Genomic DNA, 25,936 nt, shown 5'->3' on the forward strand with positions numbered 1-25,936 from the left:
ATCATAAGGTTTATCATCATCTACAAGTAAATTCCTCCCCCCACCAAAAAAGTCTTTCATTAGCATAGGAATTTCCTTTAAAAGAAGTCCTCAATTCCCTCTGTTTTCTGGATAATGTATCAGTTTAGTTTCTCAAAGGCTGTTTGGCAAATAAAAAAGCAAAGTGAAAAAGAACATCAATAAAAATCCTCTAACTTATTTGCAAACTGAAACTGAAGGCCCAATTCATAAATGATTAAACAAACAATTCTAGTATTACATTTCCATGATTTGTGCCAAAGAGTATTTATAACAAAATTATGTTTTCCCTTAGGCTTCTGTGAACAGTTGGTCCTATTTATTTCTGTGTTTTATCCATCACCTTTGGAGGACTGAAAAAAAACATGATAGATGAAACTACAAGAAAATTGAGACAAAATACTCAAGTGAACCTTGTGGGTAAATTCACTCTTGTGGTAAATATTTAGAGCGCTTCAATAAATTTGTTCTGATTTGTTCTCAAAGGTGGTGCTAATTGCAGATTTCCAAGTTAATTTTACTTAAAAGATATTTTAGAGACCACTGCAGTGAGGGCATCTTTTGAATATACAGTAAGTCAGGCTTAATTGTGTGGTTCAGGGGACTTGCACTTCTGCCTCCCTTGCATGTGGTCCTTACACTCTGGGAGAAGGAACACTTATTAGGAAGAAAAATGATGGGGGGATTTTCTTTTTATTATTATTATTTTATTTTTATCATGGTCTGCTAGCATGGCTTGCAGTGCTTTTGGAGTCAAAAATATAACTCAGAAACTTTCTGTCAACTTCTGATTCAGAGAAAGCAATTTATTTTATGTTTCCAGTGTCCTTAAAAGAACTTCACTGTCATCTGAATGCGCCACAAATTAGCAAAACCATATTTCATGGATTTTCTTACTTCCCCCCCTTTCATATTTGCTTTCACCACAAAATGGTAATGTTGGGGACATTGGGCAATCACTCATCAATCTATCTACCTGCCTGTCAACAGCTAATTTAAAGTTCTTTAGTGTCACTTCCCTTGAGTAATGCTGCTCTTGCTTCCTGCAGACCGTGGAGTACTCAGACCTTGACTGGGGTTATTTCTTCTGTAGTGTGTCAGAGGAGAATAAACCAATGCACGTAATCTAACCTTGTTGTATTTTGCCACATATTTCTTGGTGTTCCTTGAACTCTAACCTTCCTGGCTGCTAAAATAAAACCTGTAAATGGTTATGCTAAAACCAATCAAAACCAGGCAAGAGAGGGATGGACATACAGTACATAAGAGACTGGTGTCTTGGCTCTGGGAAACAATTCAGAAAGTTTGGGGAGTTCTTGCCCAAAAATTGTCTGACATTTCAGTGCTGACATTTTCTTCTCTTTAGCTGCTTCATTTAATGAAACATTTGCTGCTTTTTAAATTCTGCTGTGTTACAACATCTGTGCTATCCAGTGCAAACAAGACATCATTTTCTAATCCATCTTCATTTGCACTCTTTGTAAATATATTCTCTTTTTACCTTGCTTTCCTTGCTTTTTATTTATTTGGCATAGTTGTCGTTACAGAACTGGACAGTATGGGTAGTAGTTTTTGCTCTGAGCTTAAGATCCTTTTTTAAGAGAGAAGGCTGATAACTCTCCATCATGTTGGCTCTGCACCTCCTTGGAAAGGCTTTCAGTGGTGGCTTTGATGTGACTTCTGCCCACTGAAAACTGCACTGAGGCCAGTGAGAGTTTTTCTAGAGGTTGTGTCATCACAAAGAGAATTCTTACATGCTTTGTATGTTCTACAATCAAACTGGTAGCCCCAGCGAGGTTCTTGGAATTACTGGGTCATGCAGTCCCTGGATGAGCTGGTGTCTCCATTTTAAGTAAGACAATTCACAGAGGTGGCTCATTAGGAAATGTTAAGCTTTTGTAGAGAAGCTATTCCATATGTTCTGCTTTGTGGCCTCCACTTGCAGCTTCAGCCCCCAGTTTGTTCAGGGTTAAGACCAGCTGTCCATTCTAAGTGATCTTGCTTCCAACAACATTTCTCCCCTTCCCTTCTGCTGGCGGCCTTCACTTTGAGAAAACACAAGTCCCTCTCAGGGGTTAATTTCTCTGCGTACACATTCATGTGGTTCCCAAACCCCCACATGTCACCCTTTTCTGTGAATTGCTGAGGACTGGAAGTTTCCTTTGGCATTAATGAGGAACATCAGTAGCTTTCAGAGAAAGGCTCTGTGGCCCAGGCTGCACTTTGAGATGTGGACATCTGGCTGGAGACAGTACTGTTCTCTTACTGGTGATGTTTAAGAAGTGTCTCAGTTGGGCAGCTTTGGCCTGTCCATCATTCCCTGTGAGCCAGGAGCAAGTTTTGCAAAGATCTCTGGAAGTATGAGGCTTTTCCTCCATTCTTTGTGAAGTCTCTATATTGCATCGTCTTGATGGCCAAGAATTACTTAGTGGCTCAGTGTGCCCCTGTTTTATATTTTATGTGTTTGGGCTGGACAATCCATAAAGGCAATGGCACAGATGGTTTCTGCAGAGCTGGGGCTGCTGGATGTAGGGACTAGAGCATATTTACCTTATTTGCCAGTCCCCACCTCTGGTGCCTCCAGGGAATCTTCTGACACTGTTGGGAGATCTGTGCAAACAACACAGATAGTTCATTGACTCCTTGCTTTACAATGTTCTGTTTAATTTGTAAGTCTCTGAAAAAAATGTTCCCTTTGAGCCATGAGATGTAACCATCCTTATTCTCTATTCAGAGAATAATCACAGACATCCTGTTGCAAAAACAACAAGAGTAGACCCAAACACAGTGTGCCACTGAGTGCCATCCATCATCCTGCCTGCCCACATCTTCCTCCCTCCTCTGACCCTTCAAGTCTTGTTTGGAAATGCGGACAGCTTGAAATGTTCTTTATACTTGGACTGCAGTGTTAAACTCATTGAGCATATTTGTGTTCTGCATTATAATAACAGCTGATACTGTTTCCTTCTATGAATTTATTTTGTGTCATTGACGAGAAAAATTTCACATGCTCACACAATCTTAAATTTGTCTGAAGTGGCAGCAGCTTTTCATGATTTCCTGTTGGGTGTGATTTATTCCCTTACTTTTTAAGGTAATGGATTTAATTTTCCTGCAGATTAATTTTAACAAATCTCTGGTATGAGCTGCAGTAGCTGAGTGAGATCAACCTCAAGAGTGACAAGTGTCCTGCTCTGTTATGTTGTGCAAAGGGACAGGTTTGATCACCCTTTACCTGCACCCACTCCTTCTGAATATTGGCAGTTATATGAACTTAGAGTACTGCTGGATCCACTGTGCTAATCACTCATAAAGACTTCATAGTTGTACAAGGATAGTTTCTCATCTTAAGAAAAAAAGACCTTCAACAGTATGTTCTAAACCAATTCACGGCCGTGTAGACATTGTTCAATTCTGCTCCTGCACTACTTTGCAACTTACAGCTGTTTTCTGTACCCAGTCCTTTGGCTTTGGACTCAGCAGTGGCTGCGTGGAAGTGGGCCTAGGGCTTCTCCTTTGCTTACCTGGACCATGAAGCATTATACAGGTAGCTTTAGAGGGTGGTCCAGGCTGAAAGAGGCCTCAGGAGAGATGAAGACCCATCTCTTGCTCACAGCAGTCTCAGCTCTGAGGTCAGAGCTAGTTCCTCCAGGTCTTGTCTCAAAACCCTTCAATATAATGGCTTCAAACTGCAAAAGAGTAGATTTAGATTAGATCTTAGGAAGAAATTCTTCCCTGTGGAGGTGGGGAGGCCCAGGTCCAGGTTGCCCAGAGAAGCTGTGGCTGCCCCAACCCTGGCAGTGTCCAAGGCCAGGTTGAACAGGGCTGGGAGCACTCTGGGACAGTGGAAGGTGTCCCTGCCCATGGCAGGGTTTTGGAAAGAGATGAGCTTTTTGGTCCCTTCCAATCCAAACTATTTTGGGATTCTATGACAAAACTAACATGCTGTGGAATTTATTGCTATTCTCCTTATGCAGATTATTTGTACTCAAGCTACTTTTCTATGCCCGTGTAAGATGTTTAAGTCTATTAAAATGGCAGCAGGCAGCACAACACAGCTAATAATGTCTTGAATACTTCAACAGAAATAAATATTTGTGTTGTTTGATGAATGTTTTTTTCCAAGAATTCCATTAACCTTCTCCCTTAGCAATGCCCAAGGAGCCGTGTTCTGTCTGTGAGCTTTCCACTTCTCATGTTCACAGTTGATGTTTATGCAGTTAATGGAGACAGTAACACTTCTACTTATTGATATTTCTGAGTGGAGTGTTGACTTGGCTCAGTTTGAACTATAAGCCAGACTCTTGAAGAATCAGACCCAAAAGGGCTCCTGCGCTAGTACTGTTTCTCACCAATGGCTTATATTTGTGAATTATAGTCACAATTACGGAGATGAAAGTTGGATGTTTGTAAACTAGTAGAAAACTGCAACATGTGAAATTTTATTTATTCAGAAGCACATTGTGACTCTGGACTATTTCTATGTAACGCTGAGTTTTTCACTCTGCTGCCTGTAGCCGACCTACTATTACAAGTGTAACAAAACCAGTTCACACTGAAAAAATGTGTGCATTTTAAAACAAAATTTCTCCTGTAGTCACTGTGGATAACTCAGGGTAATTAGCTTGTTTCTTTGCTTAACATTAATGTAATGTTAATACATTAATGTTCCTGCTGATATTAGTGGAGCTGCATGGATGTAAAGTGAAGGAAAATCCATGTCCTAGGCTTACGCAGAGACCTGCATTAAGGGTTTTGCTAGCTGTGGTTAAGCCAGAGATTTGAAGCCTCCCCAGGGGTTTTGGTACAACTTTGGGTCCCCTTTAGAGCTCAGCCCCTGCTTAGCTGGTGGCTCTGCTCCCTTGGGTGGTCATTTCAGACAGGTTTCATTCCACTTAAGTTAAAACAAATAAAACAAAAACTCCATAAATCTACAGTTCTTCAAGAATAATAATTTTTAAGAGATCAGATGCTTATTCCCTGCAGGGGAACATTCTGATGCTTTGTTTAGAAAATACCTCATTTTAAAGGGACTGCCCTGAGATCTTTTTGAATGATAAAAATGTTTCTTTTTTCAGTGGGAGGCTTTCCTCTTGTTTAAATAGGGCACAATTCAAAGCAGACGCCATCACAGAAACCTTTTCAAGAATTTCTTATCCTGCTTGTATTCAGGCTTTATTATTTAAAAACAAGTCAATGCATTCCTTCCCCACCACCACCCTCCTGCCTTCATTTTGTTTTTTTTCCACCCTGTATTTTCCGGGAGCTGTCATTGACTGTGTTTGGTAAACAAGAAATTAAAAAGGCAGCTTTATATTTTTGACATGTACAATTGCTTGTAAAAATGTACTTCTTGCCTTTTGAACAGCAGGGCATTTAATTTTTTTTTTTCTGGCATGGTCATGTCACAGAGAGGTTTGGAGGGAGAAACCTTGGGGCTAAAACATAGTTTAATGAGAATAAAACTCACATCAAAGGATGGTCTAATGCAATGATATAATGCTTACTGTGTCTCTTTCCCGAAGGGGATATGGATGACAGTACTTATATTTCAATTATCTATTCACTGCCTGCAAGAGATGTTGATTAAATGGTTCTAAGGTATTAGAGGCCTTTTGTAGAATGCACAGAAAAATGGTGATACTGCGCATTCTCCTCAGATCAAAATGTGTGTTAGGAGGAAATTGTATGGCTCTAACTGCATATATGTTTTGTTTCTTAGGGCAATAAAGAGGGTTGTTTTATTAACTCCACATTGAAATTTGTTTCAGTTGAAATGAAGCAATCACTGGTTCTCCAGCTCACTCCTGCCCAGGCCTCATTCTGCCACAGCATAACCCAGACATTCCTTTGCATGCAGCTCTGTTTGGTAAATATAAATCCTGCAGAAACACTTGACCCCTCATGCCTTGCTGCTTTTCAGCTCAGTTGATGGGTCTTTACCCCCAAATTATTTATCTGCATCTTTAATTGCATGCGGGACAGTTGACAAATCGGAGTACATTGTTCCTTGCCCCACATTAGGAAACATCCCACATGCTCATGTATAAAGCTGGAGTCACGGTGCATTTGGCTAAATAGCTGCTCCATCTGCTTGTGGAGAACACTGCAGAGAAGTGATACGGGCTCCTGATGGAGTTGTCTTATCCTCTGATGTCAGCTCCTCGCCAGGGGGCTAGAGCCGCAGGAGCTGGAGGGAGCATTGTGCACTAATCCCACCATCTCTGTGTCTGATATGGATGGGCCTCTTGGACACTGATTGCAACCATTGCCACTTCTCTTCTTTAATTGACTAGCAATGAGTAATTTTCTCCAAAGGTGATGTGAAAGTGAGTTTTTAGAAAACAAACAATATTTAAGCTTGAAGCCCATGATCCTTTCCCCATCTTGGGGGCAATGTTCTCCTGATGGCTTTTCTTCCAATATCTGTCAAACATTTCAGGTTCATGTTTGTAAATTCTGGCTTAATGCAGTCAAAACCCCAACATTTTGTTCCTTGTATTAGTATTGAACCTTGTCTGGTTTAACCACAACAGCATCATCATTCACCCTGTGCCAAGTGGTGTAGGAAATGTCACTGCTCAACAAGTCCATTATGGAGCTGCCTCTGATTAGAAGCTGCTATGCCCTGAGATCTGTGTAGTGAGTCATGTTGGAAGTGCATTTCCCTCTGTGAAGGACAGAGTTTATCATGTCTCATACAAGTTATAACTTACATGTTATCAGCTTCGCAAGTCAGATATAAAAGAGGTTTTTCTTGCACTTTAATTAGCTGTGTGAACACAGATGCTTGCTCTCTGGTCTCTATGACTAGAAAAGCTGCATTCCTGAGGTTGAGATATGTGGAGAACTGCTTTGATATGTTTTATTTAGTTTTTGTTTTTTTTTTTTTTTTTTGCCAGGGATGTAAAATTACAAGGAATATAAAATTATAAATCATGCTGGAAAGGAGCCACAGGGACTCCTATTGCTGCCTGTGTGACAATAATTATGTTCTATTTGTGCACTTTGATGGTATATGAAGGGGTTTTCATTTTGTTTTTCCACTAAAAAATGCCGTAACTCCAGATGGTAACTGTAGATAATCTACCTAGATGGTAATACAGGAATCCCAAAATACACCCATCCTCATCCTCTTCACCTCTGAGATGAGACTTGGCAGTTAAGACTTCTCTACAGAGTGTTCTCGTGCTGTGGGTGTCAAAGGCATGTTTGCAGTGGTGCAGGGGAATCTGCAGATGGGCAGAAAGGATCTGGCTGAACTTGAAATTTGTCAGGCTCAATCTGCTTCATTGCTCTTCCACTGGCTGGTGTCTAGAGACTGATCCTCTTCCCATGGCAGACCTTTGCTTCTTGTCCTGCTCTGTTTTGTTGTAGGGAATAACTTAATTCTTTCATTTTCATTACTCCTGGAAATGTATTTAGAAGCAGTGTTTAGAACCTGTGCTCAGATGACTGAACTATCTTCTCTCTTCTGTTTTTTTAAGAGCAGCTTGATAAAAATACCCTAGAACATCAGTTTTCTCTGTCTGAATGGGATTGAGATCTCACCTGTGACTTCTTTACCATTGCTTTCCAAATCTTGGCTGAGGGCTCAGCAGAAGCACGTGTTCTATTTAATCATTCTAAATCAGAAAAATATTTCTGGAGAAACCAAATTATCCATCCTGTTAGTTAGTCCTGGCCCTAAAAGAGAGGACTGAGATTTTGAAGTAGAATAAATGGATCACTTAACTGCCACACTCTAAGGTTAGATCAAAGAGGAAGATTTAGTTTAAATATTATGGGGGACATTTTTCAGATTTACTGTAGGTTTGTCTTGTAAGCACTTAAAAAAATATTTACATTTTCATGACTGCAGGGAAGCTGTGAATATTATTATTCACCCTTTCACTCCTACCTAACAAAGCCATATACCAAAAGCCTATTGACGCTCCACAGGGTTGCTCAGGGTTGTTATGATTAACATTCTGGTGTGGATATCAAGTGAGATAAGAGCATAAACATTTTGTAAGTATAGGTCCTTTTCATTTGTAATTCTTTATTTCCAAGTGAAGTGATGAGGTCCAATTGGAGTGTCTGCTTAATAACAAAGGGAAGCATAAAAGTTCTACTTTTGTCTGAACTACAAGTCTCCCTACGGTGCACTGAGCTATCTCATCCCAGACCTGGGCTCAGACCTCAGGGCAGGCTCATGAAAGCATGAAAAAACAGATCCTTGTATCATTTGCAGAGAGTTAAACTGGTTAAACTGAGAGCAGATGTATAGGAGAAAGCTCGATGCTGAGGGTGAGACTCTTGATCACCTTCTTTGGCTGAGTTAAAATTTTTGCATCACTTTAGCAAAACCTTCAGCAAAATCAATCATGCCAATTTTTATTTACTCAAGCATAAAAAAGAGAGATGTGTCCCTTTCAGGATGAAATGATTATTTTAAATCAGCCATGTTTGTTTATGATAGTTTTAAAGCACCTTGATCTAGCAGGGGAGACAGAACATTCTGCAGCTTGGATTCTTGAGGAGTGAGGGGAGCATTGCCCCCACTTTGTGTAAATTACAGTGTTGATCATGCTTTTGTACAATGATACACACCTGTGGCAGGGTGGCCTGGGCTATGTGCTTGGTCTGTTTCTTCTTTGGGAGAGAAATGAATTGACATAGACGGGCAGAATGTTATCCTAGTCTGTGTTTATTTACACTAAATGCACTTCTGAGTAAGTATATTTGATGGCAAAGCCAGAGCTGGTGGCAATTGAGAGGCAAAACTCAAAAAGGCAACTCCATGATGAGACTTAGCCAGCAATACATGTTTATCCATCACTGAACTCTGTTTATGCCAAGTTCTCACTGTACGACATTCCTTGGGAGATTTAGACATCACTCACTGACTCCTTCCCTCTTTCCCTGTGGATGGTCCAGCTGTCATTCAAAATCACGTCCAGGTTGGTGCTGATGGGCCTGGCTGGGCCCTATGGACAAAGGAAAGGTATTAGGGGTGGTTCCTTTCAGAGAGATTTGAATTGTAAAGAGGTTTACTTGAGGATTGTGTCTGAAATGCTACTGGTTAACCCAGCTCCTTAGATTTTTGGGGAGCATCTGCCACTCTCATACTTCCTCTTAACACTGAATTCTTCCTCAGCTCAGATTTTATGTTACAAGTTAGGTTTAGAACTTTTTCATTATTTTCCTCGCTTTTATTTTTTTTCCCATTTGAGGAAAAGTACTGTCCAGTCTGAGATTAGCAACATCTTTATCATAGTCATTACCAGAAATCAGATTACAAAAAAGACACTTACAAAAACACAGGTAGGCAGAATTGCAACAAGTGTTTTCTGGCAGTCTTAAAAATCGTGGTATAGCCAGTTAAAGGGGATTTGATATAAATTTGATATAAAATTCAATACTCATAGTACTTTAAACCACAGCAACATGTTTTTGAGGATGAAATACCAGACACTGACAGAATGTAGATACTACTTCTTAACCTATGAAGACAAAATTAAATAATTAACTAAGAAAAAAAAGAACTTGACAAGGCTCCCCATTTGTTTGTCTGTCTTCACCGTTAAATGATAGATAAGCTGTATTCTGATATTTGCAGTTGATGGAGAAAAATTGAATTCCCGATTAAAAGTGCAGTTTACTCTCACGCTTTAGTTTTAAACTGCATCATCCTTCATCCCTTGTCATGACTCATAAACGTTCTTGCATGACTGAAAGAGAATAAATTAATATCTATTAAGCTCTTCCTCAACATTTTATCCCTTAAAATAGTACCATTTTAGCTCATTGATAAATATTGCTCTGTTTAATATAACTCTGATTGTTCTGTTTAGTATAACTCTGGTACTTTGCTAGTTTAAGCTTCAAATCAGCAGGTTCTTGAGCTTTTCATAATATTCAGCCACAACATACCTGTAAAAGAGAATATCAAAAGTGAGAGCATGAATTGCCTGTGTTAAGTGAAGCTTGTGACTGGTGCTGAATTGGAACTACATGAAAGAAATAAAGGTCTGGAAGTATGTCCATTCTGCCAGTATTACAGCTATGTTTTTTTTTTTTTTGTTTTAATTGGAAAGAAATCATTCCTTGAGACTAATCCAATCTATAATTGAAAGTTCTAGTTGAATGTAAAAATATTTTGCTTTGAGTCCTTAAAAACCTCAGCCTCAAAACTATACTAATTAGGGGTCATGATGTATTACAGAATCCCAGAATAGTTTCTGTTGGGAGGGACCTTAAAGACCATCTAATTCCAACCCCTCTGCCATGGACAGGATGCCACGCACTAGATCAGATCATCATGTAAACACTTTGATTCAGAATCTTACATCTGAATGTGGATATTTTTTCTATCAGGTACATCCTCAGTTTGTAGAGCTCTTTGAGAGTTTTATCTAATTTTTTTTGTAAAAAAAATTTAGAATAATTTTAGTAAAGTTATCAGCAATGAAGCTACTGATCCCGGTAAGTTAGTAGTGTTGTTACTATGATAGAACTGTTAGTAGTGTCGTTACTATGATAGAACTTTTACAGCTGACAGTAGTCATGAATATGTTTTTTATTACTAAATATATAAATAGACAGTCTGAAAGGATTTGTGTGGAAAGTTAGAATTTAATTTCAGAGTTGGTAGATTGCCACCATTCAGCATTCTGCCGTGATTACTGATTTCTTTTGAATGCTCTGGGCCTTACCTCAAACATAAAAACTGTGTGAGACAATTTTTTACCTTTCCATCAAAAATAATTTCAGGGATGCTGTCGTTGCTATTTGGGGCAAAATGTCCTTTTCCAGCCTTCTGGCTCCTTTCTTGCAGTCAGCTGAGTTGTCGGCACTCACGCCAGCAGATGACCCCATTGCCAGTTCCAGGCATCTGTCCATCAGGGGAGGCAGGGCTGGGAATGACACTAATGCAATCCAGATGTGTGCTTGAAGGAGGTGGGCCTGCATCCCCGTTACCTCAGCTGTGGGAGCATGACGGCTTCTGACAGTCTTCATAACACCTCGGCTCTTTTCTGTCTTCTCCAGGTGGGATGGGGTTGCCTGCTCTAACTCCTGTTGTTGATGGACTTTTCCAATTTTTCTGGTGGATCCCTAAAAGCTGCTGAGCAAAGTTCAGCAGTTCTTGGGTGCGGATCTTAAAGAAAATAAATATAAGTTTAAAAAAAAATACTTTTGGCTGATGCTCCTCCCACTGAGGGAAGTGACCAAGCCATAGCCCAGTACTCTAGGACAGTCATGATGACTACAGGCACAGCTCCTGCCCTGGGACTTGTTTTCAGCAACTCTTAGTCTGGCCTGGCTGCAGGAATTGAGAAGATGCCAGGAGATGAGCAAAATTAAATCAGCAGCTGAGGGGGAGTATGGTTTTCTGCATGGATGTAGGTAGGTGTCTCCATGGACATCCTTTCCCCTTCATGACCGTGGGCTACTGCAGCCACAGAAACCATCAAAGGGGTGGCACTTGAACTTCTGTTTGTGCAACCTCTCATTGCTATTGGAAAAGGGTGAAATCTTCAGACTGATGCTTTTGTCTGAATTTGTAAGTGGCTTCAGAAGCCTTAAAAACTTACTGTGTCTGTAAACTCTTTTTCTGCAGACGTAATTGTTGTGGTGGTTAAAAAAATTAGGGAAAAGAGGAGGGGGCTTTCTCCAGCAGCTTTGTACTGACAAGTAGTCTGGGGACATGTTTAATACCTAGAGATTCCAGAAATAATAAGCAACTTATGATGCTTCCTCCTGAAATCTGATTTTAATTATGGTTTTGGAACAGCACTGGACTCGTATCTCAGCTTGTGATGGTGAAATGTAGTTGCAGATGAGGGTCACACTTGTGTTCTTTGTCTGCCAAAATACCTTCTCTTGAGCTCCTGCTTTTTTCAGCCCATCTGTGCAGGAACCTGGTTCAGGCTGTCCCTCTTCTTATTTTAACAAATTGTTTTGACACTATATGCAGATAGAATTTGGGCCCAGAGTAGCAATATTGAAATTCATTTAAGCCATCAGTCTCACCTCTGTTGTCTCAGTGTTGTTTGCCTACCACCATGGAAGATGCTGAAGTCAGGGATAATTTAGTACCATTTCTGTGGGTGAGCAAGGGGAAGAAGCACAGTGATCTTACTGAACCTGTGTCTTGGGTGACACAGAAAACTCACCAAAACCCAAACCCAGTTTTTGTCTCATCAAAAAGTAGGTAAATTGCTGTTTATTTAAAGGGCAGAGTCTGTGCAGAGTATTTGCTGTTACTAAAAACCCACACAGAGGAACACAAGGGTATGTATTTGACTTCATTGGGATATGGAAATTGCTCTAAATAAGGTTTCTTCTCTTTCCACCCTCCTTGTTTCACAAGCCCATGCCTGGATTCTTCCTTCACCATCCCTGCTCTGATTATTTTAGAGCATCACCCTGCATTTGGCAGAACGGATCCACTGTCTTGTGGTATGAGGGACAGTTGTCAACACTAATGAGATCTAATTCAAAATAATCGACTGGGAATTTAAATGTTCCAAGTCCATTAAGGTACTGCAGTCATGCTGCAACTAAGTAAAAGAGCATTGTTGTTTGCGGTTTTTTTAGTTTACCCTTTTAGAAGTAGGTGACACATCTATGAAGGATTTTTGACAGACAGGGAGAAGACAGGATTTATTACCTTTTGTATTAGGCTTTGAATCTAATTTTAAAATATATGCACTTATACTTCACCTGCTTTTTATGTATGTTTGTTGTGCCCAGTTTCCCATTGACACATGGTCACAAATTGAGTTTCTTATGTATTTACATAACATCTGAATGTGAATCCCATAGAACTGCTGATTGAATGAGTACACCTATTCAGGATTCATGTCCTTTGTGTCTGCACTTGTATGGGAGTGTCAGTCTATTCACAGGAATAGGTTAAAGCATTAGATGCTGATACAGGAATTTTCCATAATTTCAAGTACTCATAGGTTTTGAGAGAGAATTGTGTTTTGCTCTTTGTTGGTTTTTTTGATTTTTTAAAAAAATTCATTAAACTTTTGCCCCATTTTTAACACTGTTTTTTAGATTGTAGTTCAAACTGTATTTTGACAGTCACCTTTACAAAATGTTTTGGCAAAGACAGCACAGAAATGCCTGTGTAAGTAGTCCCACTGTTGATCATTATAGACATGAAGCTTGCTGATGCTGCTGTGAAATAGGTAAAATACTACATTGATTTTATAGACGGGCAAATGCTTTGATTTGTTTTCACCTCCTAATTTTTCCAAATAAGCCTGTGAGTCAGTAAGTACTATTATCCATGGTTCCGGATCCTGTTAAATAAATTTATTTCCTGCACAAGTATGAAAGCTCATTATTTGAGTATAACCAGAATATCTGTAAGTGGCGACTAGTTTAAGGATTATATTATTGCACATGAATTAAAATACACTGCTGCATCATCCAAAGCCTCCTCACTCCTCTGGATGAGGGTTCACGTGGATGTCTCATGGTCATGTGTGTAGGAGATACCTGAAGAACACCCATGTGGAATTCCTCCTGCCTGTTCCCATTCCCCCCAGCAGCCCTGGGCTGTCCTTGAGCAATCCTCCCCAGCCTAACCAACAGCATGTCTCCAGAGTTGAATGAGGAGAATGTGGGCCCCATCTTCCTCCTGCTTCTCATTCTCCTCTTGGATGCTCTCAGTTGAGTGTGACTGGGGTGGGGCCATCTTGGGTGAACTCCCTGGGAAAAGAAATGACAAAACATTTCCTTTGCATCAGGAGAAGTTTGATTATTCACTAGTCAAGCTGAAATTCTAAAAAGCTTTTAGTTGAAGGTAGATGTCTTTTAGCACTTTTATTAGGTAGATTTTAGTGTATTTGTTGTCAGTAGAAGAGAGAAGAGGGACAAGGTACAGCTACTATGTTTTGGTTTGCCTTTAGGAGGTGCCCTATATGGTGACATACTGGGTATTTTAGAGTAAATTTGAAGAGAACTCATTTGGCACTTGCAGTATTTTTCCAAAGCCTGATTTTAATCAGCCAAATAACTGAAACCAACTCCTCCCAAGAATCCATCATAAAACCTAGTTTCTTGCTCAAGATGTTTGCTTTCTGAGCTAGGTCCTTGGCCAGTTTTCCAATGGAAGATTGCCTTTTTTCCCATGGGAGTGATTCCCTCAGCAAACATGAACGCCCAAATGAAATGAGCGTCTATCACCAGCCTGCACTTACTGCATGGGATGGTTTAAGGATGAAGAAAACCATCAGAGACCCCTCAGCCCCTTTTGAGCACCGTGTAAGAATTCTGTGGCATTGGGTTGCCCAAGGCTGACATGGGCAGCATAGTGGCATGAGGCTGTACTGAGAGGAGCTGTGTGAACCTCAGGTGGTGGGGTAAATTCAGTGACAACTCAGTGTCTCAGCCTTTCTCTTGCTCCAGGATGAGATGCTGATCTCCTATGGTCCCTTGATGAGATGTGGGGCAGCCTGGCAATGGAGGGTGTATCAAATCAGCCTGGCAATAGAGAGGGCACCCCCCGTACCTGAGTACTAACAAACAACGTGAGCATGGACATGCACACTGGTCCCTAGAAGACATAAACTAGTTGAAATCAGAATACCCTTTAAACTGCTGTGATTTAAACCTAGGCTCAGTCTTGTCTTAAAATCTGCAGTGTCACTGAAGCAGAAAGAGCATCACCAGTGACTGAAATCTCTCTACATTTTCCTCAAATATTTTCTTTCTCGCAGTGAGGAATTGCTTATACAAGTTTCCATGAGAGTGAGTTGAATTCTCTTCTACCTCATTTTCCACCATTAAAGAAAAGTCCCGATTTCTCATTGCAGTGTCTATGTGATGCCAAATAGTATTTTAAGAGGCAGAAATAGCAAAGCTGAATCATCAGATCACAGTATGACTTTCTAATCTCAGTTGGAGTTTTAGGAACAGGCCTTTGTAAGTCAAACAATTACTCTTCTTTGTTGAGGAAACACTAGAGAGAAATAGAAAATGTGATACTCCCAGGATGTCTGAGAATAAAGCAGTTCAGCTGCTTAAGAGGAACCACCCCATTGACTTTATGCCCTCCCCCGAGAGCATCAGGACAATTATAGACACTGTTATAGACACCGATCAAACTGCCTAAATTGCCCAGAAAAGTTGTGGCTGCCCCACTCCTGGAAGTGTTCAAGGCCAGGCTGGATGGGTCTTTGAGCAGCCTGGTTTACTGGAAGATGTCCTTGCCTTTCAAAGAGGGATTGAAACAAGGTGGGCTTTAACGTCCCTCTCAACACAAACTTCTGTGATTCTGTGGTTACATACTGTGCCTCCAGGAGCTCCCCTTAAAGAGGCAAAAAGGAAGAAACTGAAAAACAAAAATGTGTTCTCATCTACCAGGATCACAGCAAATCTTTTGAAGGTCTCAGCCGCCTAACTTCACCTCTCCCTTTTGATAAAGCCGTATTTTTAAAGATATTTTTCTGATCCGTTGGTTGGAAATGAAGGCAGCAGACACCTGGGATCAGGGCTGGCACTGAGGGCCGTTGGTGCTGCAGGGACACAGTGAGGCAAAAAAGGGTTCATCCATGCAGGAGGGCTTTACACTCCCACCCTTTGCCTTCCTGTCTGAGAAGAGACATGAAGGGCTGGTGCCTGCTCATGGAGGGTGGTGTTCGTTTAAACTGGAGACATGTAGATAAGTCTTCACTCCTTATTAGTGAGAAAAGTGCTCGTTGCATTAGATCAAACTGTGCCCTCATCTATGTCTGTGAGCCCTGCAGGGTAGATGTGGGGAACCCAGCCTCATAGAATCACACTGGTCTTTTGTTGCCTCGAGAGTGAGTATTGTGTGAATCTGGTGTTTACTGTCTGACTGTATTTTATTCAAGAATCAGTCAAGATAGATTTGTTTAACCAGGCCCAGTCAGACTTTCACTACAGAGGGGCAACATCTACAAAGTACTCTGGTGTTTGTGGTCAGTATTGGGACCATTGGCAGTACAGATTGTGTTTTGCAAAGGAGCTCCTGCACAGGAGCACCACAGGCTGCAGAACCAGAGAGCACAGCTCCATATGGCTCCTTTCCTGAAAACAGCCTCAAATTTTATACATCTTATTGTTAGTGAAAGGCAGTGACATACCCTCCGTCAACTCCTGCTGTATTGGTAACACCAGGGGTGGTAATGCTGAGTAGAAATGTGTTCTCTACACACTGCATTGCCTAAAATCTCTTGATGGTTTAGAAAAGCTGGATAAAATTACTTAGTCAATTTCAATTGAAGGCAGATCTTTAGCATAAGATTTGCTCATTTTAGTTCTTCCAGGTATTCAGGAACTCTGTACTGTATTGGTCTAACAAATATCTTAAATATAAAAATTTGACTGGTAGGAATTTTTGCTGATAGAACTCCCATAAAATTCATCCCCACCAGCAAATTTTTCTTATTTTCTTATGAGGAAATAATTATTTTCTTGGAGCGGTGCTTGCAACACCTATTTTAGGGTTAAGGATTTGACCAGAGGGCAGAGTGGATTGTAGAACACAAAGGCTTCATGGTTTTCAATTAGACAAAAGGTGTAAAGGTAAACTCCATGCAGAGACCTTTGTTGCAAGCACACATATTTTCTGGTTTTACATGGATGACTGTAAGTGTGTATTTAGCCACATGGGTTATTAAATACAACTAATGTAATGGCATTTTCCTCCTTTCCAGAGCTTACCCACACCACATTATTTCTTAGGGGCTTTTAGTTCTTTCTTCCTATTATACCAAACACCTCAAACAAGCACACAAGAGGAGATCCCCACCGGCAGCAAACATGTTGATCTGGCGCAAGGAACCACAGCTAAAGCTTCCTTAGGGTTGTGGCATCATGCTGCCTGTCAGGTGTGGCTCTGGTAGCCAAACAAAAGATCCTTGTTCATCCTATTTGAATGTTTATTGTGGAATTTTTTAGCAAAAGTTTACATAGCTCTAGCCACTTTCTGACAGATTTTAATATGAGTTTCCAACCTTCTCTGAGCTCTCAGCTGATGCACAGTAGAAATGCACAGAGTTAATTTGTTCCACTGTTGGTTGCTGCTTTTGACCAAACCTAAAATATCTTCAGTTAATTTCAGTCATGCTTACAAGATAGCCACTTTTGATTCTGCTGCTAGCTTTGTTTGGTTGTGCTTCCTCTGCTTAGTACAGTGCATCAGATAATCGGGGGTGTAGCATGTTCAGACTTTTTTCAGTAAAGTCAAAGAATACTTTATACCTATTGATGTAATTTCAAAATGATTGAATGTACTCCTTTTCTCATAAATGCTTATTAATTTTGTGTCTAACCCTGTTGCGTTTTGAGGGATCTGTTGCATAACTGCAATCAATTAAAAATCTGACAAACTGCAACCATTTTACAAAAATCTGACAAACTGCAACCATTTTACTCTAAACTCCGAGTGCTTTTTCCAGTGGTTTAAATTCACTAAAATTAAAATGAAGGAGGAAGATGTGCTGAAAGCAGCAGTTCTCCATAAGGGAGAACAGTTCTCCATTACTTGCAGAGCTTGAGTTTATTTGGTGAACACAGTGATCACAAGATTAAGAATCACCTCCATTGCAGAGCTGTAGCAAGGTTGTCTTCACATTTTGGAAAGGCCTTTGTTAGGATGGGGGCTCAAACAGGAAAATTTAGGATGGCTGAGTAAAACAATAACAAAGAGTCAATCTTACTTTTGGGGGGGAGACTGAAGGGAAGGGATGGCAGCCATTCTCTGAGGCCATCTCCTGCTCAGCATGTGCCACATGTCTCCCCACAGCCCCCTGCTCGCTGTCTGCTTTGCTGCGTCCTGTGGAATCCCAGGAATTGCCCTGCTCACACTGGGAGTGAACCCTCTCACCGGGGCCCTGGGCGCCTTCAACATCTTCCTCTACACGTGCTGTTACACCCCCCTGAAGAGAATGAGCATTGCCAACACGTGGGTGGGAGCTGTTGTTGGGGCCATTCCCCCCGTCATGGGCTGGACTGCAGCTACTGGGAGTCTGGATGCTGGTGAGTATAAAACCCTTTCATTGGGTGAGTGGTTGTCAGGATAACGAACCTACTCAAAAGGCAGTAAACTTTGTTCTTTATGTTCTTGACCTGACCAGGCCAGGTTGGACACAGCTTACAGTGGCCTGGTTTAGTTGAAGTTGTCCCTGGCCATGGCAGAGGGTGGAAAGAGGTGATCTTTAAGGTCCCTTCCAACCTAAACCATTCTGTAATCCTGTGGTAAGGCTTTGAAAGCAGCTAATTTTGGTAACATTCTCCTTACACAGGTATTTCAGGGCAAAACAGAGCTGATAAAGCAGCATGACCTATTTGTGTTCTGACCATCTTAAAAAAATCCAGAAGGAAAATAGCATATTTGATGTTCACATAGGAGAAAATGTTACATAATTTCAGGATTCGAATCGTGTTCAGGATTAAAACCATATCCAGTAAGATCCAACTTGCAAGGGACTTGCAGTTGGAAAATTCCTCGATGTGTTTTACAGTCTTTCCACAAGCCAGAAAATATCCTGGGAAAATTAATTTATTGGTGTATTTCTTAATTACCCATTGCTAAACTCTAAGTTACAAATGCTCCTTCCCTCCTCCTTGAAAAGCAAACGAACATTTCTATTTTAGTAGCTGTGAACCACTTTTACATCCCTTGTAAAACACTGATCTCTTCAGCAGCTCAACTCTGACACAATCAGGCCTTGTTTTTCCTGCCAGCTAGAAACTTAAGAATCAAAGTGGCTCCACAAACTTATAGTCTGAAGCAACTAATGAAGTGCAATTAATAGGTCTGTTAAGAGTTGGTTTAGCGCACACTCATCCCACAGGGGGGCATATTTAAGGCTTGAATAATACTTTCAACAACAAGGCTTTTAACCAGAAATTATCAGAATTTTTGCAAAATCTGTTCTTTATGCACTTCCTAATAAAAGTCAGTCTGAGTTGGCTTTGTGTCCACATGTTCCCACACAGATCTAAACCAGAGCAAGGATGGAAGGTGTTGTGGGCTTTTTTTTCATTGTGTGCTGCTTCTATACAAATATTTTCTTCTCTGAAAGTTACTTAGACCTAGAAATTTTATGTTAAGAGTATGTATAGTGTCTTGTGTTAGGACTGCATAACAGACATAGTTAGCAGCTCTGTACTTTAGAAGAGAAGAGGGAACATGACAAAAAAGGCATTGAGGGGCTGGAGCTTATCCAGGGAAGGGGCTGGAGCAGCTGAGGGAGCTAGGTGGGGGGGCTCAGCCTGGAGAAAAGGAAGCTCAGGAGGGACCTTCTGGCTCTGCACAACTCCCTGACAGGAGAGGGCAGCAAGGTGGGGGTCAGGCTCTGCCCCCAGGAAACAAGGGACAGGATGAGAGGAAATAATTTAATATCATTCTGGCTGCAGATACTTAGACCTTGACATTGTTTGGGGATTTCTGTGATGCTTTTACCACTTTATTGCAGAGTTGGTGTCCAAAGATAACTCTCATATGCCTGTGCTTCACCTGCACAGTTCGGCCTGGAGGAGCTGGAGTGCAGAGCTGCATGTCTCCAAAAGCCCTTACTGTAGAGGCCAGTGAAAGCCCATCAGGTTAAACTGGCACTGATTGTCATTATCTTTAATTTGTCAACTTGCTCTTTGAGGTCTATTTCACAAAGAGCAAAGCTGTCCCTGTACAGCAGCAGAGAGGGCAGCAGGGAACCCCACTGGTGGCCAAGTAAGCTCTTCCTCTCTAACTTGCAGCTAAAATGTGGTTACGTGTCCCTGTGCCAGCTCTGCTGTGAAGGCAATGATGCCACCAGTGAAAGATGCTAACTTTAAACCACCCAAGCAGAATTTGTCAGAACACAATAATCTGATGCATAGTGTGTTATGTATAGCTAAAACTTTTAAAATCACCTCCCAGTCTGTGTCAGGGAGGCCAGGCAGCTTATTTAATAGAGAAAGAAATGTTATCGAACTGATACTGGTGTTTGTAATGAAGCACACCTGGGGAGAGTCCTGAAAACAAGGACCGGAATGTAAAATTTTAGTGCATTTCAGTATCAAATGGAAAACAAAAAAACCACAACACAAACCCTACAAACACTTTTACAGAGAAAAGAAATAACTAGAAGAAAATGATGGCATTGTAGACTATGATTTTCAGTTTTAAACATTCTACTTTTGCAATAGGAGAGTTCAGCCCCTGGCAGCATCATATCCATGCGGAATACAGGCGTGCATCCATACACAATACGCAGACCCGTGTCCCTTCCCTAACCAGCCTGGTCTCAGTTGTTGAACTCATTAATAATATGTAATTAGTGTGGAGACTTAACCTAGTTCTAGGTAGAGGTGTGAAAATGCCTTTGCACCTCATTTTAAAAAAATCATTCTACTCGATAACAAAGAGGAATGTGAAGGAAGGGAGGCAGGAAACTAATGAGAAGGAAAGTTCTCACCACTAATGTGGTGGGTTTTTGAGTTTACATTTTCCTGTGGATTTTCTCTCCTTGTAATCTTCTCACAGCAGCCACATTGTTGTACATGTTGCTGGTTATAGGGAAAACAATATTTAAGTGTAGCCCTTTCATTACCATTTCTGGGCAGCTAAGTGTTAAACTGTTGTTTGTAACAGTTAGGACAGCCATGTCTGCTTCCTTCAGGAGTTCCATGACATGGATGCTGTGAGATATTTTGTCCTTTGGGAGAGTTGGAGATGGTGCTTTAGAGAGTTGAAGTTGGTTCCTCGTTTCCAATTCCAGAGCTAATAACAAAGTATCTCAGAGTGGAGCAACCTTGTTTTAATTTGTCCTCATTTTGTTTATGACTTTTAAAGATGAATACCTTAGCAGTTTCTTGGACCAGAAAAAAATACTGTGTATTTACAGATAGAAATCTGGGACCCTCATGTTTCCAGTGATGCAAATGCTTGCTGTAGTTTATAGAATACTCATAGAATCATAGAATGACATGGGTTTGCAAGGAACCTTAAGGACTGTCCAACCCCCTGCCATGGGCAGGGGCACCTTCCACTAGGCCAGGATGCTCCAAAACTCATCCAACCTGGCCTTGAACACTTCCAGTGATGGGGTAGCCACAGCTTCTCTGGGCAGCCTCACTGCTCTCTGAGCAATTTCTTACACTATGTATTTTTGCAGATCTCCTGGTACTTCCCAGGAATGTTTGGTTCCATTTCTGCCCCAATAGGTAACTTCAACTCTATGCTCCTAAGCCTGATTGAACATCCCGCCCCCATCCCTGGATTTTGTGCCAAAGTAATTTAGGGAAAACCTCCCATTTCAAAAGCAAAAGATAAGATTATCTCTGGGAAGATGTGGAATTCTTTGTTGTGGGTTTGGGGGGGGGTTGTGTTTTTTTAATGGCAGCTGTTTGAAACTGATGAAAGATAGGGAATGTTAACATTTCCTCGCTGGGGGAGTGAGTGCAGGTGAGACGGTCAGAAGTGCATGATAAATGTAATTTATCACAAGGATATCACTGCCACATATCTGGGGTATTTATGCAGAACTTAACTGCCAGCCTGTGATCTGCAGTAACACGTTTGCTTCCTTGAAAGCAGATTTCATTGCTCTTTCTTGGTACTATTTGTTTCTGAAGAGATTTGTTTTTCTAGTAAATCAAGATACCTTGAAATTATTTTGCAAGGGAAGGACTATAAGGAAAAGAATGACATTCACTTAAAAGCTTAAGTCATAGCAGAGAGACAGGAAGGTAAGTCAAATTTGGCAGTGTCCCCTGTTCTGTGCCAGATCCCCCTCCTGCATGGGATCCACAAGCAGAAGAGCTCCTGGCTGTGCCGCAATGCTGCTGAGCTTGTGCACAGAAAGAAAGAAACAGAGCTGTTTATTCTGGTGTGTAAGAGTGCATACATGCTTTAAATTATCCTCACTCTGCTGTTCTTTCTCCCTTGACTAATGTCCATTTAAACTTGTTATTTTTAGTTAACAGAACACTGAAACTGGAGTAGATTCAAATGCCACAGCCAGGAATTTCTTCCTAATATCAAATCTAAATTTCCCTCTCTCAGTTTGAATCCGTTCCCCCTTGTCCTGTCACTGCATTTCCTGATGCAGAGTTGTTTTCAGGCTTCCTTGCAGCTCCTTCAGATCCTGGAAGCTGCTGTGATGTCTCCACACAACCTTCTCTTCCCCAGGATGAACACCTCCAATTCTCTCAGCCTGTCTCCATAGGGAAGATGCTTCAGTCTCTTTATCAACTTTGTGGACTCCTTGGGTCTTGCTCCAAAGGACATGGTCCCATGTCCTTGTTATGCTGGGAGCCCAGGAACTTTTGTAGTTCTTCCACTGACCGTGCTCTGCTCGGGCTGGATCCCGCCAGCAAGCAGGATCAGTGTTGTGGAGCGGAGCAGTTTGGTGCCATGGAGTTCATACAAACCACCCAGTGAGATGGAAGTGACAAGCAGGGCTCCTCTACCTAATGTGCTTATCAGCTAAAGAGATTTATTCTGAGTAGGTGGTGGCAGAACAGATAAGGGCCCTGACAGTGCAGAAGACATTGCAGATCCACAGTGGCCCAGGAGCCATAGGTATTACTGCACCAAAGAATATTTATCTAAAGAGACTGTTTAGTTTATCAGATGCTCCACTCCTGGTCTCGTTCCCCTGAAAGACATCTTGTACTGATTTTCATTCATTTTCAGAAATTTAAATAATTCCTCGGGGTATGGAATTTATAGACTCAGTATCAATTGTAATCATGTGGAGGCTGATTTTTAAATTGCCTTTACTTTGTAATTCAAATTGTGTTGTATGGTAGACATTAATTATGTCAGCCAGCATCTATTTACAAAAGGGGATTTAAAAATGGGCAGTTCTTATCAGCTAGTGACATTTGGCAGATGGATGGTTTCAGTAACAAAAAAAGGAGAATAGGAAAGAGGGGGGCCTGTGCCCAACCTGCCAAAGGCTGGAGTCTCTCATACTTTCCCTGGTATAGCACTTGTCTGCCAGGAGGAAGGAGAGCAAAACAACAGCTTAATTGCATGCAAAATTAGCTTGAAGATCTTTGTGTCCCTTCCAGTTAAGCACTTGGAGCTTTCAAAGCCCCTTGATGTGGGAGCAGGTCTGGGAGCCAGCCGCCAGAGCAGGGCAGCTCCAGCATCCTACTGCCGGAGGAGAGGAGGCTCCGGCTATAAACTCCCACTGGTAAACTCAGCTTTTCAGGGTTTCACTTCCCCAGATGAAAGAGCAGAATTTGTGGTCTGTTCCAGAGGAAACAGAGATATTCATGTCACTGACATATGAAACTTGGAGCTGGGGGCCCAGGAGTATGCTTTGTGGGGGTAAAAACTGTAAAAATGAGGCAGAGGGACAATACTAGTGAGCAGCTGGTCTGAATTTAGGACAAAAGCCAGTGGGCTATTTTTTTCTTCCTTTCCATCTTCATAAGAGACAAAAGAAATGGCAGCTCCACTGCTGGGGCACCTGGGGACCGACCCCACAAGTTCACAGGCAGTATGCCCTTTGCCTGGTTCTCTACCCTGTGTGTGGCTGATGGGGTAGCCCTGAGCCCCTGGGTGTGAAACACAGCACCCACAGAGAAATCAGGATGGGGGGATCGGCAGGAGGGACTTGGGGGAAAGAGGTGGCTGATGAGGAGCCCCTGCCTGGCTCTGCACATTTGCAATCCTCTGCTGAGTCTGGTCCTTTGGTAAATGCTTCCTAAACATATTTGCAAAAGACTATATTTTCATCTTACCCAACAGGCTCTTCTTTTATGGCATCTATTGCTGGGGTTAGCTAAGGCGAGTTATATATGGAATTGTTTTCTCAGCCTTGCCTGTGTAATGAAAGGTGTTTCCCTGTGAGGCTTTTGGCTGCAATAACCTGTTGTGTGTCACACAAGAAGTGCACATGCCTGTGTGTATCCATACACACACAGCTTTTTTCTATGTGGCAAGCATACCTCAGGACATCTGGCTTCCTTCTGTTAAAGGCAGAAGCTGGGAACACTCTCTCAAGGTGAAAAATCCCACAGCCAACTTCATTTCCTATTCCTGGTGGATGCTGAGGATCCTTTTGTTTTGCAGACAAGTCAAACACATGGCCAGCACCCCCTTGCCTTTCAGTGCTGCTGCAGAGGAGTCTATTGCAGCCCCTCGATGCTCCTGCTCCACAGGCCTTTTGTGCCATCCTTCAAAAGAAACAGCTATTGAAACCCCTGACCATGAAGCTTTTGAGTTCTCCAGTGTTTTCCTTGTCGCCCTTGGTTTCCACGATGGTGTAACCTTGGAGGGGCACAATGCAGGCTGGGCCGTGCATCCCACAGTGACAGCCAGGGCCATTGTCCCAGCCCAGGGACCTTGTGTGCAGCTTTAGAAGTGACACTTTCTCTTTCTCCTCTCAAGGCTGCTTCGCCACTCTCGTGCCATCCAGCACAAGCAGTAGCATCTACTTTTGTTTTCCAGTGGAAGCAAAAGTGCTGATTGTTGTCTTGCTGTGGTGCTAATGTGGGTAAAGCAGAGGGAAATTGCATCAGTTTGGTTAGGGTTAGTGTCTAGGTAATTCCCAAATGTCTTTATGTTTGAGATGGCTGCATAATTGCAAATTAGGATGTAAATTTTGGCAAGCTAATCCTGTTCCTAATTCTAAAGACAGTGGGAAGAATTAAGTAGCTGGTAACATTTCTCTTCAGAAGGGATGATATCAGGACAGTATCTTGAACACTTGTAACTCGAGGTCACTTGATTAACAATCATTTTCCATCACCAAAACGAGCTGAAGCACAGGCAGTAATGATTGTACCTTCCAGCTCTCCTTCACAAACAGAAAATGCACCCAAGAGCTGGACAAACCAGTCCTTCCGGATCAGGACATCACAGTGTGTTCTGGCCATGACTCTCCAAACCACTGTGCATCTTTGTACCAATACTCCCAAATAATCCTGTAAAATTGTGTTGAACCTGAAGTGGGCAACTAGGCTTTGACAAGATTTTAAAATCTTTCTTTACCCCCAGAATTGCTCACAGTTACAAATCTCCAGGGAAGACTACTGTGTTAAACTTCTGGATGAGCACAGAAGAAAAGACAGAAAATAAAGGGTTTGGACATGTATTCTCTACATTTCTTGTCAATTTAACATCCTGTGAATAGGACCGTGGTAAAGAGTTTGGGACTGGTTATGTTAAAATTTCTTGTAGAAAAGGTGGAGAAGGCCGCCTGAGACAGCAGGGGTGCTCACAGGCAGGTGGATACAGCTGGACCAAGTCAAACCTCTGAGCTCTAATCTACCTTGTCTGAGTTAAAGAGGAGTAATTTGTTCAACATCTTTTAAGGGAAGAGAGCCAGTTGTGTGCTATCAAGTAAAACGGTGTGTGGTTGTTTCCTGACTATGATCCATTAAGAGGCTGAGCTTACACTGCCAAACCTTCCCCTCCCTACAGCAGCCAAACCCATACCCGTTTCCTAGAGACAAAAGGCCAGTGCTTTCCTCTCTTAAGTCACAGCTACCAATGTCTGGAAATAATTTTAAAATTCCTTCACATTATTCAAGGCAGAAGAATTACTAAAATTGTGCTTTAAGCAAAACAGCATTCTTAGGTTGCCAAGGCAGTAAACACCAGCTTTGGGAAATGCAGTTAAGATTTCAACATCTGTTTTGGAGCTGATATTTAACTATTCCATGTTTATTTTAATGCCTGGTTGGCCACTTTCCTGTTATACATATGCAGCACCAGAGCAAAGACAGAAGGAGCAAGTCTGTTCTTGAACTGATGCTACAGGTAGCTCCCGTTCCTTATTTTTTTGTTTTATTGATTAAGTGCATAGGTGTTTGTCCTATGCACTTAATGTCTGCAGCCTGAACATGATCTGAGATGTTTGCAGAACCCTGTGCAGTGGGAAACCACTGTGTGTTCTTTACAGTACAATGAGAAGGGCAAGAAGAGAGCACATGTTGTTCCTCTGCA

General features: G+C 41.6%; 1 protein-coding gene across 2 annotated transcripts in view; it reads left to right on the forward strand.

Annotated features, from left to right (window-relative positions):
* The window catches only part of COX10 (cytochrome c oxidase assembly factor heme A:farnesyltransferase COX10), a 96,305-nt gene that overhangs the window by 62,809 nt on the left and 7,560 nt on the right, over nucleotides 1-25,936 (forward strand). For both annotated transcript variants that reach the window (XM_066565700.1, XM_066565701.1), the window contains exon 6: nucleotides 17,792-18,024. In XM_066565700.1, coding sequence (XP_066421797.1) covers nucleotides 17,792-18,024 — 233 coding nt within the window. The remainder of the gene's footprint in view (nucleotides 1-17,791; nucleotides 18,025-25,936) is intronic.

This window comes from Molothrus aeneus, chromosome 25, assembly GCF_037042795.1.
Source record: "Molothrus aeneus isolate 106 chromosome 25, BPBGC_Maene_1.0, whole genome shotgun sequence".
Classification (NCBI taxonomy): Eukaryota; Metazoa; Chordata; class Aves; order Passeriformes; family Icteridae; genus Molothrus; species Molothrus aeneus.